Source organism: Bombina bombina, chromosome 7, assembly GCF_027579735.1.
Source record: "Bombina bombina isolate aBomBom1 chromosome 7, aBomBom1.pri, whole genome shotgun sequence".
Taxonomy (NCBI): Eukaryota; Metazoa; Chordata; class Amphibia; order Anura; family Bombinatoridae; genus Bombina; species Bombina bombina.
In genome coordinates, this window is record NC_069505.1 from 230944253 (window position 1) to 230960976 (window position 16724).

The following is a 16724-nucleotide window of genomic DNA, read 5'->3' on the forward strand; positions in this document are numbered from 1 at the left end:
ACACATGTGCACGCTAACCTGGGTTTACTCTTCAAAAAAGGACACCAAGAGAACAAAACTAGAAAACTTTTTTTCCCATCTGTGCAATTTACTGTAATAAAATATGTTTATAGGAAACTACAGAGTACTCCGTGCAATGTGCACACAAATGACTTACTTTTATGTTTTGTTGGGGAGCTGCGAGGTGCATGTTGGGAAACTTGCTTAGGACTTTTTTGAGATTGTTCCTTATGGCCCCAATCTTCCTCCCACTCTTTTTTTGCCTTTTCTTCTTCAGCAGAAATTCTGCATAAAACAAGAAGTGATGACAATGAATGTCAGGTGATCATGACAACGTGCACAAAGTCTTTTTATTACAAGGGACATGGTTGTTCATGTCCACCACTGACATCTTTATATTTCATTATAAACATAATTTGTAGATACTAACATTTAGAGGCATAGAAAAGTCTAAAGTATTCCAGAACCAAGGTAACTCTTTAACCAAGGATTGCAGGTGTGCAAGCTACCAGCACATTAGTCTCAAGTAGAGGATAGCAGCACCACCAATTCAAAATATTAAATTGTATGTGAGCCAGCATAAAGTGTGACAACGTTTCAGATTTACATCCTTAGTTATGTTTATTTAGAGGCATGATTTTGTTTTGCAGATTTCTGGAAAACTTTCTACAGACCATCATGTTAGGGATATGTCCCAGGTGTCTTGAATTTCTTTACAGTCCCTGTGTTTACCACCTCTATTAAAAGTTTATTTCATGCAGCGTATCAGGTCTGACCGAAATCGCTGAATGCGGACAGCATACGCTGTCCACATTCAGCATTGCACAAGCAGTTTTAGTGAACTGCTTGTGTAATGCCGTCTCCTGATTGCTGTATGCCGCTGAGAGGCGGCGGATACAGTTAAGTAGCAGCAGTCTTAAGACCGCTGCTTCTTAACTGCGGTTTCCGGTGAGCCTGAAGGCTCACGCGGAATCAGGGCTATATGGCCCCATTAGGGCCATCATAAATCGGCCCCTCATGAATCCACCACCCTTTCTGTATTTAAAGGTTTCTATCACCTCACCTCTTTCCCTTCTCTTTTCTAAACTATTCAAATTTAGGTCATAGAGTCTTTCTTTGTACATTTTGTATTTTAGACCATGAGGCCGATTTATTATCTGTCGGACGGACATGATCCACTGTAGCGGATCCTGTCCGCCCAACATCGCTGAATGCCGACAGCATACGCTGTCGGAATTTAACATTGCACAAGCAGTTCTAGTGAACTGCTTGTGTAATGCCGTCCCCTGCAGATTTGTGGCCAATCGGCCACTAGCAGTGGGTGTCAATCAACCTGATTGTATGCGATCAGGCGGATTGATGTCCACCTGGCGTACGAGTTAAGGAGTATCGGTCTTAAGTAAAGTATTCACTTTGGAGAAGTTGATGATAAAATGCACTGGATGGACAAGTTGTGGCCCCTGGGCTATAGGTGGAGAAGCCAGCTCTATTGTAACAATGGTTTGATTAAAAAAAAAAAATACAAAAATATAACAAAAACATTTGTACAAACTATTTTTAATGGTTTCCAGTTAGCTAGAAAAAACACCCTAGATCCAGCTGTACTATATTGACCTGGCAATGTGCTGCTGCTGTCTTATTATTATTATTATTATTATTATCGGTTATTTGTAGAGCGCCAACAGATTCCGCAGCGATTTATTACAGAGATTTATTACACAAGTAACATTGCTCAGCAGAAGAACCTTTAAAGTTTTTTTTATCTTTTAAATATGTTTTATAGCACTAAGTCTCAATTGTTTTTTATTTCAAAAGTTGTATGCACATACATCTAGAATATGATTCTCTACTGGAACATATTAAACTATTTTCAACTATGGTCCAGGGATCACATCTGGCCCACCAAGGGATTCTGTGCCACTTCAGCACCAGTGAGCAGACAATAGACATAAGTAACTTGTTATAGAAAAGGCAGTCTCAGTAGGTAATTAAAGTGATATTAAAGTGTTATTATTTATGCAACAGATTTGCACACAAAATACATGTTTTATAGAATTTGTATTAAGTCACTTGAATGTAATTTATCTTGCTTCCTTTACCCTGGCAACTAAGAGATAGATACAAACAGGCAGTTATACTGCTTGTCTTATTTTGGAGGCATTTTCTTCTAAAAGGTGACATCGGACAAAGAAGACAGCTCATTCCATTCTAAGAGCTGAACTTAAAAGGATCACTTAAACAGGTACCTGTAGTTTCTAGTGGATCCATTTGAGCACTAAAAAACACTGTGCTACACTAAAGGAATCACGGATACCAGTAAATCACTCATATTCATCTGCACCTTTGTGGACATTTTACTGATATGCTGACTTAGCCATATTTAACGGAAGCTATTTGGTTTATGCACTTAGCGCACATACTCTTAGATTATCAGTAGATAATTTGATGATAGATATTGTGTTATAAATTGCTTGATATTCTGATACATACAGTTCTAGTTGCTTACATTAGTAACCTACAATATATGTGTAATTTTCCTTGTGTAAATGCTTTTATAGATTACTCACATTTTAATAGAGATTGGCCAATCACATATTTTATTGTCTGAATTCTTGTATAAGGTTTAATTTATACCTAGGAGATTTTCATCTCATGTTATACATATTTTATTTTATTTTTTTTTAGGTTCTTTTTGTGACATTTGTTGAAGAATAAATTATTTTTTTATTTAAACACTAAATTGCATGCTCTCTTTTTCTTGGGTATATTTTGCCTGTACTGGCGCTTTAGATTTTAACTGTTCTCTGTTGTCCTGCACATATCAAACAATAACTGTGCAGTATGTATAGGTGTCAAGTTTCTGCATTCCGCGCAATGCACTCCAGTCTTTCTGCAAGGAGGGTAAACACTACAATTTTACGGGGCATATTTATCAAGCTCCGTATGGAGCTTGATGCCCCGTGTTGATGCCCCTTCAGGCTCGCCGGAAACAGAAGTTATGAAGCAGCAGTCTAAAGACCGCTGCTCCATAACAATCGACAGAAATCAACCCAATCAAATTGGCCGCAAATCTGCAGGGGGCAGTATTGCACCAGCAATTCACAAGAACTGCTGGTGCAAAGATAAATGCTGAGAGTGTATGCTGTCGGCATTTATCGATGTGCATCGGACATGATCCGCTATATCGGATCATGTCCGCTTGCATCATAATAAATAGGCCCCTAAGGGTTAAATTACAGGAGAAACAGGCTAAATCTTGTTTTTTTTTTATTTAACTATCAGCACTATGGGCCAGATTACAAGTGGTGCACTATTGAGCGCTTTCACTCATGCGCAAATACCGCTGGAAGTAAACTTTTAACATGCACGGCTTACTGTGCATATTACAAGTTAAAAGAAACAAATTATACTTACCTGATAATTTTCTTTTCTTCTGATGGGAAGAGTCCACAGCTGCATTAATTACTTTTGGGAATTCAGAACCTGGCCACCAGGAGGAGGCAAAGACACCCCAGCCAAAGGCTTAAATACCTCTCCCACTTCCCTCATCCCCCAATCATTCTGCCGAGGGATCAAGGAACAGTAGGAGAATTATCAGGGTGAAAAAGATGCCAGAAGAAACAAAAAATATGGCCGCCCCTTATGATACAACGCGGGCAGGGAGCTGTGAACTCTTCCCGTCAGAAGAAAAGAAAATTATCAGGTAAGCATAATTTAAGTTTTTCTTCTTAAATGGGAAAAGTCCACAGCTGCATTCATTACTTTTGGGAAAACAATACCCAAGCTATAGAGGAAACTGAATCAAAACGGGCGGGTACAAAAGGCAGCCCCTTCTGAGGGCACCACAGCCTAAAACCCAAAACTCCCGACAGAAAAAAGACTGCTTCACGAGAAGCCAAAGGACAAAAAGGAAAATAGCTGAGATAACTGCCCAACAGTTAAAGCCAGCAATGCCCTTCCTAGAGACTGCTCAGGCTAGTAGACTCGACCGAAAAAAAATCCTCTGAGGAGACAAAGTCCTGCAGGCACGCAGCCACAAAATAAACTCACCCCGATCAAAAGAAAGGGGAAATTTCCACATTCCCCCAGCGGGGAAGAAAAGAGACTCAGCTAAATGAGTCCGAAAGGACCCTCAGAACCCAAAGGGAATAGGAAAAAGAAAAGGAACTCCAAGAGAGTGAACCAGGAGGAAAAGGGCACCTATGAAAATATCCTGCCGACCCAGCAAAGCAAAGAGAGGACTTGTAGAGCCCCCTCCACCTCAAACTAAGGTCCAAGAAATGTCCTGAGAACTGAAAAGGAGGAAAGAAAAATCCCTCCCCTACACAGAGCGCTTACTCGCACCCACAATAAAGCAACTGAAAGACAAAACATCCCTGGGAGCCGCTGAAAAAAAGCATCAGATATCTGAATATGCTCCTCCAAGCCATAGGCGTCCTGCTACAAATAAGGACTTAGTGACCACAGGTCGCCACCCTAGCTATGCAGCCGCACAGGACCTTCTTCTTCAGAAGAACTCATAAAAGTGCAGGACAGGACCTTCCCAAACAGAGGAAAGGAAGGACCTGAACCCAGAACCTGGTAGAAAAAACTACCTGCCGAGGAGGGATCCACCACAAAGCCTCACCCTAAAGAAGGTTCACAATAACTGTAATACGCGGCTAAGGTCCACAGATCAGACAGAACCCTGACTCTCGCTCCAGCAATGGACCCAGCACCAAAGTGACTGATAATGTCCAAAGGGTTAGGAATTAAAAGTACCCTGAATCATAAACAGCTTACGAGCACACATTCAAGGTGCAAGTAGTTGCAGCTTGTTTCAAACTGCAAACCTTCCGCTTGCTAGGCAGCTAAGCTAACCATCAGGCTACTACAGCTGGATTGAGGGATTCAGCCCCCCCAAAGAGCTCGGGTTCCAGAACCCAGACAGACACATCCCACTTTCTGAAGATGAAGGGCACTCTTAAAAGAGACCCTCCAATGTACTACATTAAAGGCATGGCACCAGAAGTCCGTCCCTACACACTGACATCCCACATGCAAGGCAGGGGGAACAACCCCACTAAACAGAGGAATAAAGAATACCTCCAAGCACCAGGTGGATACTATGGGATATCAAATTCACCCCCAAATAGAGGGAAAGCGAACCCAGAACTTAACAGCTTGCTAGCACATAATCAAGGTGCAAATGGCTGCAGTTGATCTCAAACTACAAACCATCCGCTCATTAGACAGCTAAGCTAACCATCAGGCTCACCACAGCGGGGCTGAAGTCTAAGCTGTAGACAAGCTCTAAAGGACATTACTGAAAGAAAATCATCCGGACGCTAAGGCCGGCCCAGTAAGAAGTCTAAATCTCCCTGCAAAAGAGAGAAATACGCCCGTAGGACCAGAAGACGTCCGGGAACCGGGAAACTGGGCCATCCTGACACATTCCTAAGGGATCTGGATACAGACCCCCAAGAATTCCAGTCAAAGACAAGACAAACAAACCCGGGCAACCGAAAACTCGGAGCTGGCTTAATATTTAATAACCCCTGAAGAACCACTAGGTTACCCCATCCGGAGTAGACTTTGCACCAGAGGCGATGCAATCACAGACATATGCAAGACACCTTGGACACTGAACTTTCACTAAATGTCCTATACACAGAGAGCTTAGGACACCCACAACAGGATATAACTCCCAACATAAAGTGTGATAGGCAATGGTGAAGTCACGCAGCCACTCTGGAAGACCTTAAGGCTCTAGGGACAATTTTCACTAAATCCAAAGATTAAGTAACGTATGAGAAAACAGAAAACTCTGATTAGGAATGCTAGCTGTCACCAGAATCACGAGATGGAGGAGAAACAGGAGCTTTACCTGGGATCAAGCCCACAACCTCCTGCTACAGGTGCGGTGGAACTAACCACTATGCCACATCTCCCTTAGAAACTGGGTAGAGAAGCTAACAGAAGTCTCCAAGATCCTCAGGATCCACATCCCTGACACCCCTACAGCTCGAGGATTGACGAAGGAGCATGTATTCTAGCCCATGGCGAGAGAAAAACCCACAAACGCCTAAGCAGGGGCGACCCAGGAAAGAGGGGAGACAATCTAATCTGTACAACTCCCAAAAATATGGGAGCAGACTAGGACCCCAGAAGTAGAATAACCAAAAGGCTTTAACTTCCAGAAACAGATGACCTGAAGCCAACCCCAAGGGAGGGGACAAAAAGGCCCATCAACCTCAACCCGAAGGAAGAGAGACCGTCATCAAGGAAAACAGATTCTAAGAGGAAAACCTCAAAACAGAAGACGAGGGAAATTGCCCAGATTGATCCCTAGAAGGATCTGCTCTGGACCCCCGCCCACGAGGAACAGGACAATGAGGACTGAGCACAATCCCCTGATGCCCCACCCAAATGCAGAACGAGAACCAGCCTGATATTTAGGAATGAAGGATTCCTCTGCAAGGACTGAGCCTCAAAAAATGAATTGAGCTCATGGAAGTTTAACTTAACATGGAAGGTTAACTTCACAAAACTCTTAGCAAAAAGCAAAGATTATTCGAACTGAAGACACACGAAGAAAATAAACTCCTCATCCGAGAGAGCAACTCACCAACCAGCCATGTCATCCAGATACACTGGCACCACGTGGATGAAATAGACAGCAAAGAACAGAAATAGCGCCCTATCAGGACCAGCCTGCTACATAGGGAACTCCAAACTGAACCAGGCCACAGAAAATTTGAGACCCTCATGGGGACTCGATAAAAGGATTTAAAGACATACTAACACCTTAACATGTGACTTCCGTGGATGTGCCCAACAAAATCGCTAGTACCAAATTCCAGAGAAGAAATATTTCCCAACGGAGAAATCATTACAGACATGAGCTTCTTAAAAAATAAATAAATACATCCTAAATGGATCAAATAAAAGAATAGCAGCACCCGCAGGTGAACGCCCAAGAAGAATGGGTACATCAACGGGACCAGCCAATCAGAGACCACATTCTTCCACAGCTCAGAACTGGAATAAGATACCCAAAAAAGAAAGTAAACCGAAGACGACCAGGAGATTAACCTCATCCCCACATGCCTAACTCAGCATGCCGTCTGGAAGAGAAGACCGAGGATCCCTTAACCTATTAGTACTGGGATCCTCCAGCAACGCCAAAACATGCTGTAGCGGGTTACGAAGGTGCGCCAGTCTATAATGAAAAGCAAGACTTACCTCTGCCAGGCAACTGATGACCCCAACCCGAAGGTTGGACCCCTGAAGCTTCAGAGGAGACCGCTTCCCCAGATGGCTAATCTGACCCAGGCGATCCCACGCCTGACAAGCCCCGTTCAGCATAACATGGACAGTATCTCAGCAACACCTCTTCTGAAAGATGTAAATGCACCAGGGCCATAGATATGGCCATGCGGAACTGTGTAGTAACCTCTGGAGGAAACAAGCCGCCTTCCAGAGAAGGGGTAACGGCATTAGGGACACCTGCTTGCGTAGCCAAAGAAGGTTCTAGGGGACGCGCCTCATGGGATATGGGATCCCCAGGGGCGGATGGCTCAGCGGACTCTAAGTTCCCTGTAACGGGAGAAGAGAGCACTCTAGAGCGGCATTCGAAACATAACTGATGGGCATGGATTACCCGGGTCATTTCATACTTCACAAGAAGTAGAATCTGAATCAGAGACATCCGTCTCCAAAAAGTCAGAATCCTCCATAACTTGGTATATTGAAATTATGGACAGAAAAATAAAAAATAGCACTTTACACCCCCAATGGCTGGGGCACTCACCACCTCCTGAGACCCAGACAGCTAGCAAAACAGACTCTCTCCATCGCCATGCGATCAGGAATACTGAAATGGGGCACTGAAGCGTGACCAGGTGTACTGTGCAGGCCATAGAAAATCACACCAAGGCCTAGCAGGGCTGCGCAGCCTGACAAGAAAAGGCTGTTATGTTCCGATCTAGCCACAAGCCCAAGTAACACTACACATTAGCAGACAGAATCACATAACAAACATGATTAAAGTCCCCCTGTTCAATAACCCCCCTCAGATATTAACCCTTGATTCCTTATAAAGATAAAGGAGTCCCACTGAGACCCTGACTTCTTTGTTTACATTACTGTTTCACATCATCAAAGTAAAATGATAGAATCTTACCGGAATCTTGAAGGGCCATGGAACAGAAACACGGCCCTTCAAGTGTGACAGATAGTAGCGTCGCTTCTGGACTTAAGAACATGGACTTAAGGACATGGACTTAAGAAAAGAAAGCAGGCAGCGCTGTTAACATGAGTCGGGATGGTTTCGCAGAAAGACTATCCCTGCATCTCCGGACTCTAACTTTCATCCACGCTCTCTCTGAAAGGCTGACAGGATTACTTAAAACGCCAGTCCCATTTTGAAGAGTACTACCCCCCATAAGAGACTACTCAGAATCTTCTGACACTTCTCTGCCAACCTCCTGTGACGATAGGCAAAGAATAACTGGGGCATGAGGGAAGTGGGGGAGGTATTTAAGCCTTTGCCTGGGGTGTCTTTGCCTCCTTCCCCTGTGGCCAGGTTCTGAATTCCTAAAACTAATAAATGTAGCTGTGGACTCTTCCCGTTTAAGAAGAAAAATATGTTTGCGCGCGAATGAAAGCTGACATGCACTAAATGTTGGACTTTGGATATTGCAACAGCGCTAATTTATTCTCCCCATAGACTTCAATGGAACATGCAAATAGAAAAAAAAAAACTATCACTTACGTGCTAACCCAACCGTGTTTAACCAAGTGCCCTATACCCCACATGAATATTTTACATTCCAATGTTCTTCACATAGAAGAAAACATTCTATTTATTTTTAAATATATATTTATACATCTAATTATTATTTTGTAAAAATTAGATCTATACACACACATATATATAACTTGAACTATGAACGTGTTAGTGCGGGCACTATATTTCTATATCACGCTCGCTAACGTTAGCATGCCACTTACATTCTAGCCCTATGCCTATTATTTTTAGTAGACAACCCAATGTATTGATCTAGGCCCATTTTGGTTTGTTTCATGCCACCGTATTGTCGGCAAATACGATCATATTAAGAAGAACAAAGTAAAAATGTTCACAACTTTTGGGTTTCTCAATAAAATTAATTACACACAACTACTGCAGTCATAAGACAAACAGTTGTAAAAATTTCTCTGTGATCCCCTTTTATTCGGAAATAGCAGACATATATGGCTTTGCCATTGTTTTTGGTAATTGGAAGGCCGCTAATTGCAGCTGTGCACCACACTTCTGAAATTCCTGGTAGTGAAGGGGTTAATCAGGTAGCTTGTAAGGTTAATTTTAGCTTTAGTGTAGCGATTACCCTCCCACTTGACACTTCCAACTCCCTAATCCCTACTTGAGCCCTCCAAAAACAGCTCTCTTCCCTCCCTTATCCCTTCTGGTCACCACCATCTTAGGTACTGGCAGACAGTCTGACAATATGCAGTTTAGGGAGAGTATTTTTTTTAATATAGATATATATATATATATATATATATATATATATATATATATATATTATTTCCATGATCCCCCCAACACCTCTCTAAGCCTCCCCCTCTTACTAGGTGCCGCAGTCTTAGTTACTGGTAACAGTCTGCTAGTATCCAGTTTGTAGTTTTTTTTATATTTTTATTTATTATACAAATACATTTCTGTAGTTTAGTAATCCCCCCTCCCCACAACCGATTGTATGGAGGACCCCCCTCCCCCACCCCTTTCTATAGTGTAGGGAACCCATCCCTTCTCCTCCCTCACTAAACATTTATTTTACCGTAGGTAGGTAATCCCCTCCTGAGATGAGCTACCTGCCCCACTCCATCCTTCCCACACCACTCAAGGTAGCAACGCAAGCCGATGCAAAACAGTGCAAAACAGTGACACGATCAGCGCTACCTTACCATATGAAGGCAGATGCCTTTTGACTCTCACTGCAGTCTTAGCTGTCAAACCGTAGCATGAGGCAGAGTTATCAATGTAGCTACAACATCAACAGGGTACATTGAGCAAAGTGCCCTGTGGCGTAGTAGCTACATCCAATAGGCAGAAGTGGTTAAAGGGACAGTAGAGTCAAAATTAAAGTTTCATGCTTCAGAAAGAGCAGCAAGATGTGCATCTCATGAGCTCCTACTAACCAAACTGATTTTGGGGATTTTTTCATAGATATTCATCATATCTGTGGACTATATCTAAAACCCTGCAAAGTAGCCTGACTCTATGGGAATATTTGTTAAGGGAGTAGGCTCAAAACGACCACAAGGCAGCAGTGAACACTATTGTAGTACAGACATACTGGAAATAGCTATTAAAGGCATATTGGAGGTGCTACTTAGATGGGAAGATACTATGCAACAGCTAATAAGCCATCACTTCAATGAGTTTGAGAGAATAATAATCTTAACAGTGTCAGCTATACACCACAGTGAATCTTGTAATTTCTCTCAACAATGTCTACAGCAGCAAAGCACTCTACAGGACCTCTTTCGTGAAGCGCAGAGCGCTGGCAGCAGGAGGATAGATCCAACAGCCAGACCGGAGTATCCATTAACAGGAGAGCCATCGATCTTAGATGAGGCGGCAGACAAGCGTGCTATTGGCGGGCCCAGGGGGTTAGAGACGGTGGAGGGTTTGCAAGAGCGGAGTCTGTTCCCGCCCCACCAGATACCTGCTTCTTCATACTCCCCCAGCAGAGACGATCTTGAAACAGGGGCTCCGGCCGTGAGACGCCACAAGTGGCTGCTGGGCGATTCCGCTACAGTGCCTGAAAAGCAACGATTCTTCTCTGCGGAACTATACTCCAGGTTTCCCTCACGACTCATCTACATGCAGATGGACACCAGAGCAGGGATAGGCACGGACCAAGTCTGTTTCGGACATTTTCCAAAGTACAGACGTTAGTGAAGGACACCAAGGTACATTTCAAATTAAAAACATCAAAAAACATACATACATTGTGGAATAACCATCCATCAGAAGTGCTAGAGACAGTGAAGTAGTTTAAACATGCATGGGATAGGCATAAGGCTATGCTAGATATAAGATAAGGCCAGGAACTAATGAAAGTATTCAGAAAATTGGGCAGACTAGATGGGCTGAATGGTTCCTATCTGCAGAAAAATATTCTATGTTTCTACAAGTCAGGAGAGCGACACTTTGCTGTCAAATGGGCTGCACGTTGGACGCCCCCTGGTCTAGTTCCACAAGTACAAATTAGTCATCTAATCAAACAAGTTTAAAATAACATTTATATAAAGACTGCTTGTGGTGTTACCTTTTATTTTTTTGTGGTTATATTGAGAGTCTGCAACTCCTGACCAAACCCACCCACATTGATGTTAATTGCATGATCATCATGGTTGGTTACTTAGTTACGTAAGGTTTTTCAGAGTAGGCAGCGGTCTTCTACACACAGACACCAGCACCACGCTGCCACACTGATCAAGGAATTGGGACAGGTCACGACTCACTGTTAGTTGACTGCAGGCAGCTTGCTTCTTCCCTCACTTTCCCGCTACTAAGCGTGGTTCCGCTTGGGTCAAGGAGGAGTGAGGACCAGAATTCATCTGTCCTACTCCTCCCTCCCCTTCCGTAAAATGGGTGGCGGACACTGCAAGGGCCAGTCATGGACACCAGTGTCCGTGTACGGACACCTTGCCTATCCCTGCACCAGAGGGAATATGAAAATGGCGCGATAAACCCCGATTGGAAAGCTAGGTGGATCGCACAATCTTACTATTCTGACCCTCCAAGCATCATGGACTCTTATGCTGCCAGCCATGTGGAAAGACTCCCTGCGAGTTGATGTGTTTTGCAAGGCCGGTGTGGGATAAGAAATGAACAATTGCGGATACAGTATAAAGTTTCCCAAATATTTCAGTTAAGCATATGTCTATATTCATAAATCTCTGACTTTTCACAAGGACTATAGTTCCAGTTTCCCACTGTTGATTATTAGTTAATACATGTTTGCAATGACTTATTTTAATATTATCTCTATGTTATTTTATTGATATTTAGCACCCCTATTGAAGTCACGGTGTAGTGTATGCACGCATCCTCTCTGTTTTACACAGTTAATTCTGTTAGAGGTTCGATAAGAGGTACAACCTCATACCGTTATAAGGAGACAGGGGAAAATCTGATTTTGTGGTATATTATTTGCTCTGTAATTGATATAGGAAAGCGTGTACGTACTACTTGTAATGTGCTTAGAGGTATTGCACAATAGCTACACTTGAATCTATGAATGCGACACTGTAAAACCTAATCATTTTAATGTTATACCATCATAGAGCAGGACATTCTATATAGTTAGCTCCCATAGGGGGTTTTATTGGTATTTTCACTGCACTTTTGACTAACTGTGCCATAAAGCTGTGCCCAATAATATTATGTCAGTTAACGCTGTTTTCCTCCTAGCAGACAACAGATTATCTGCAGCTGAGACAATACGCTGACTACAAATAACACACAGTGTATGTTATGTGGTTCATTGCACCTTACTCTGTTTTAATGCAATTAGTTACCGTTATAATGGTAATGGAGTGATCTGCCTCTAACGCTACTATATTACTACACCATTGCTTCATATAAATTGTGAATATTTTTGTTGTCTGCGGTACCTACTGTTTATCTCTAAACATGGGTTCCCCTTACTGTGAGGCATAGGGCCCGTGCCCGCAGGGTGGGAGAGCCTTATATGTTATAACAGACTGCCTTTTTTACAGCATAACAAAACTGAGTCCCTGACTTCTGCTGGGCTCCTAGTTTTGGAGGTAGTTACAGTATTGTACCCACCTACATATTAGACTGCAATTTCTGCGCCTAAAATATAATCACATGTGTATTTTATGTTGGGTTTTCCTTTTTTGACTCTCAAATATCTCCAAATTGTAATTATTACCTCAGAGGTATACTGGTGTATGAGCAAATGTCCATATATAACCGCAAGAGATTAGAGATAATTTTACCCCTTACGCCACAATTTGTAACTAATATTTCAGCTATCCAACTTATGGTAAATAAAAATGAGGCCTAGGATAATATGGGTCAATGTTTAGCCAGATATACTTTTGTAAGAATTGCTGTTACCCTTATAGGTGTATGTTTGATTCCTATCAATTCTCACTACTAGAGGGGAATCAAGGATCAGTGATCTTCCATATATAACAAATCTCACTTGGTCACCAGTATTAGCAGGAACTTTCCAATACCACAAGGCTATATGTTATTTGTCTAGATTTGCAACAGCCCTTTAGTGATCCTATTGCTGAAGATACTGAATAGCCCTCCCCAGGCCTGTTAGTCCGCAATACTCCACCTTCCTCCTGGTGCCAGGGATATCTATTTTGTAAATTCCCCTATAGTTGATAGATGAAAGTTAATTTCCCCTAAATAGAATGTTGATACCAATGCTTTACTTAGCAATATCTTCTGCATCCTTCATTTAGCTCCTTACACCTCTATAAAGCTTCCTGTATGTCATCACTAGCTCCCTCCTCACACCATCGCGCTTACTAGGTAAGCATTGGAAAATAAATCCCCTAGAAACCCTGTTTTCCTGATCATGCTCTCCTTGTAAATCCCTGTTAGTGCATAATATCAAATTAAGGGTCCATGAGAGGCTCGGCTCATCCTTTGGGGATTATACTTCATTTCTCGCTGTCCCGCAGTTTAAGGAGAAACACAAATATATAGATTATTTAACAACCAAAAAAAAATGAGGTTCTAATATATAGGTTTAAGGTTATTTTGTACAATAATACTGTTTTTCCCTTTTGAGTATACACCGGTATTTATGTTGTAAAGCAATACTCTGTACCGGAATACTCTAGCTAACCAATCATTACTGTAATCGTTATCTATACTGTATGCAATTGAACTAATGTTTATTGTTTTATTTCTGAAGATCCTCAATAAAAATCTTTAAAAAACAAACAAAAAAAAACATGCACAGTATTTTATATTTACACTTTCAGAGGTTTCAGATCCTACTGCGCATTTGCAAAAGAGCAGTACATACGTATATGCATTTTGTGATAGGCTGATGACTGTCACATGATTGGAGGGGGGGTGGATTAACTTTGACATTTGCCAGAAAAGATTCTACTGCTCATTTAAAATTCAAAGTAAGTGCTATTGCATTGTCTTTTTACTGTGCATATGTCAGTTATTCAGTTCTACTGTATTTAAGTGGTCCCTTTAAACATGAGTATTTGTGCCACATATTGTCAATTTGACCAGTATATACAATAGCTATTTACTAATAAAATACATTTTCGATTAATTTGTTAACTAAATATGTGATCATAATCTAATTGCACTTTGAGGTGTTAGCATTAGTCTAGTTAGTGTGCGTATAATGTAATGTGGCCTACGGCTAATCCCAAAATGGCTGCCTCTCCCCCTCCATACAAAAATTATGGTCACCCCTCATTTACAGGAATTAGTTATAAACACAATGAAACTGTTATGCAGATATATACAATAACTGTATGTTGTTTAGGCGTGATTCATCTCATCATGCTATATGATTATTTCAGAGTACATAGGTTTAGTTTTAAATGGTCAATAAAAAACAAATAATTTCTGATAGCTATTTTCTAATCTGCATATTTCTTCAAGATGCTTTATTCAGCTTGAGGAGTAGCCAGACCAAACAAAATCAAACAACACTGTGCTGCTTCACTTTTGTCCATGCATTTTGTGGGTTCTGGCAGGAACCTAGACGCTGGCACACCTGAAACATTCCCTGTGCTGGATATATATGACTGTTTCTAATCTGCATATGATAGAGTAGCACTTAAACGTTATTTTACACAGAAAATTATAAAAAGGGTGTTAACATTTGTATTAAATGCAGCTGTGGGTATATGTGCTTAATTAATACTGCAGTATACCTGCTCTTTTATTGCCTAAATATACTCGGCCTAGTGGGAATGTGTCCCTTTTATCTGCTTGTTTATACACATTCCCCTGGATCCAATGCAGGATAAATAACCACCTCAGGCTTCCACCATATCCAGATAGTCACCACATGAGAATATTCAAACTGACAGCCACCACTAACTGGTACTTGGATTTAGTTGTGCTAGCTTAGGGGTGCAAACCTATGGCATAAACTTTTTGCACTACCCTTCAATTCTATGGGGCCTATTTATCAAGCCGTCAACCGCAAATACGCTGGAATTCCGCAGCGTAATTGTGGAGAGCTTGATTCCCCTTAGTTATCAAAGCCTACAGACTGGCAAAAGTAGAATTTTGTGACGTAACATACGGTCCGCCGGTCTCAGTCCGACACAGATTGATGCTTACGTCACTACAGATGTTCTGAATGCAAATTCGGCACTATCTGACTACTTTTGCTAGTTGACAAATATCTACCAGGTACGCTCACCACTATTCCGGGCCCAGCATACCTGGTTTTCAATCCGCTGCCCTGGAGGCGGCGGATGCCATAGGAATCAATGGGAGTCTGAAAGCAGCAAAAGCTTATGTTTGCTGCTGCCCGATATCCCATTGATTCCTATGGGAGAATAAAGTTACGTTTACACCTAACACCCTAACATATACCCAGAGTCTAAACACCCCTAATCTGCTGCCCCCTACACCGCCGCTACCTACATTATATTTATTAACAACCTAATCTGCCGCCCCGACACCGCCGCCACCTACATAAAGTTATTAACTCCTATCCCGCCTCTCCCAGAGCCCACCGCAACTAAATAAAGTTGCCATAAACTACATTAACCTATTAACTCCTAAACCTAACAACCCGCTAACTTTATATTAAATATTAACTCATCCTATCTTATAATAAATTTAAACTTACCTTTAGAATTAAATTAAACTATATTAATTTACTAATTAACCTACCATAACTATTATACTAAAATTACATTAAACTATATTAAACTAATAATTAACCTACCATAACTATTATACTAAAATTACATTAAACTATATTAAACTAATAATTAACCTACCCTAACTATTATACTAAAATTACATTAAACTATATTAAACTAATAATTAACCTACCCTAACTTTTATAATAAAATTACATTAAACTACATTCAACTACTAATTAAACTACCCTAACTATTATAATAAAATTACATTACACTATATTAAATTAATAATTAATCTAACCTAACTTTTAAACTAAAATTACATTAAATTATATTGAAATAAAAATTAATCTAACCTAACTTTTATTATAAAATTGCATAAAACTACAAATTAAAATAATATTATATTATTACACTAAGTTACAAAAAATAAAAAATAAATAATCAAAGTATTAAACTAATTACACCTAATCTAAGGGCCCTATGAAAAGAAAAAAGCCCCCCCAAAATAAAAAAACTCTAACCTACAATAAGCTACAAATATCCCTTAAAAAGGCCTTTTGCAAGGCATTGTCCCAAAGAAATCAGCTCTTTTACCTGTAAAAAAAAATACAAATACCCCCCCCAACAGTAAAACCCACCACACACACTACCAACCCCCCCTAATAAAAAGTTAACTAAAAAAACCTAAGCTCCCCATTGCCCTGAAAAGGGCATTTGGATGGGCATTGCCCTTAAAAGGGCATTTAGCTCTATTGCAGCCAATCTAAGGGAATCTAAGGGACGCCATCTTGGATGATGTAATTTAAAGGAACCTTCATTCG

The 16724-nt window shown here is 41.1% G+C and overlaps 1 protein-coding gene across 3 annotated transcripts in view; it reads right to left on the reverse strand.

The window, feature by feature from the left end:
- Positions 1-16724, reverse strand: part of USH1C (USH1 protein network component harmonin) — a 393388-nt gene that overhangs the window by 170430 nt on the left and 206234 nt on the right. For all 3 annotated transcript variants that reach the window (XM_053720656.1, XM_053720654.1, XM_053720653.1), the window contains exon 14: positions 158-285. In XM_053720656.1, coding sequence (XP_053576631.1) covers positions 158-285 — 128 coding nt within the window. The remainder of the gene's footprint in view (positions 1-157; positions 286-16724) is intronic.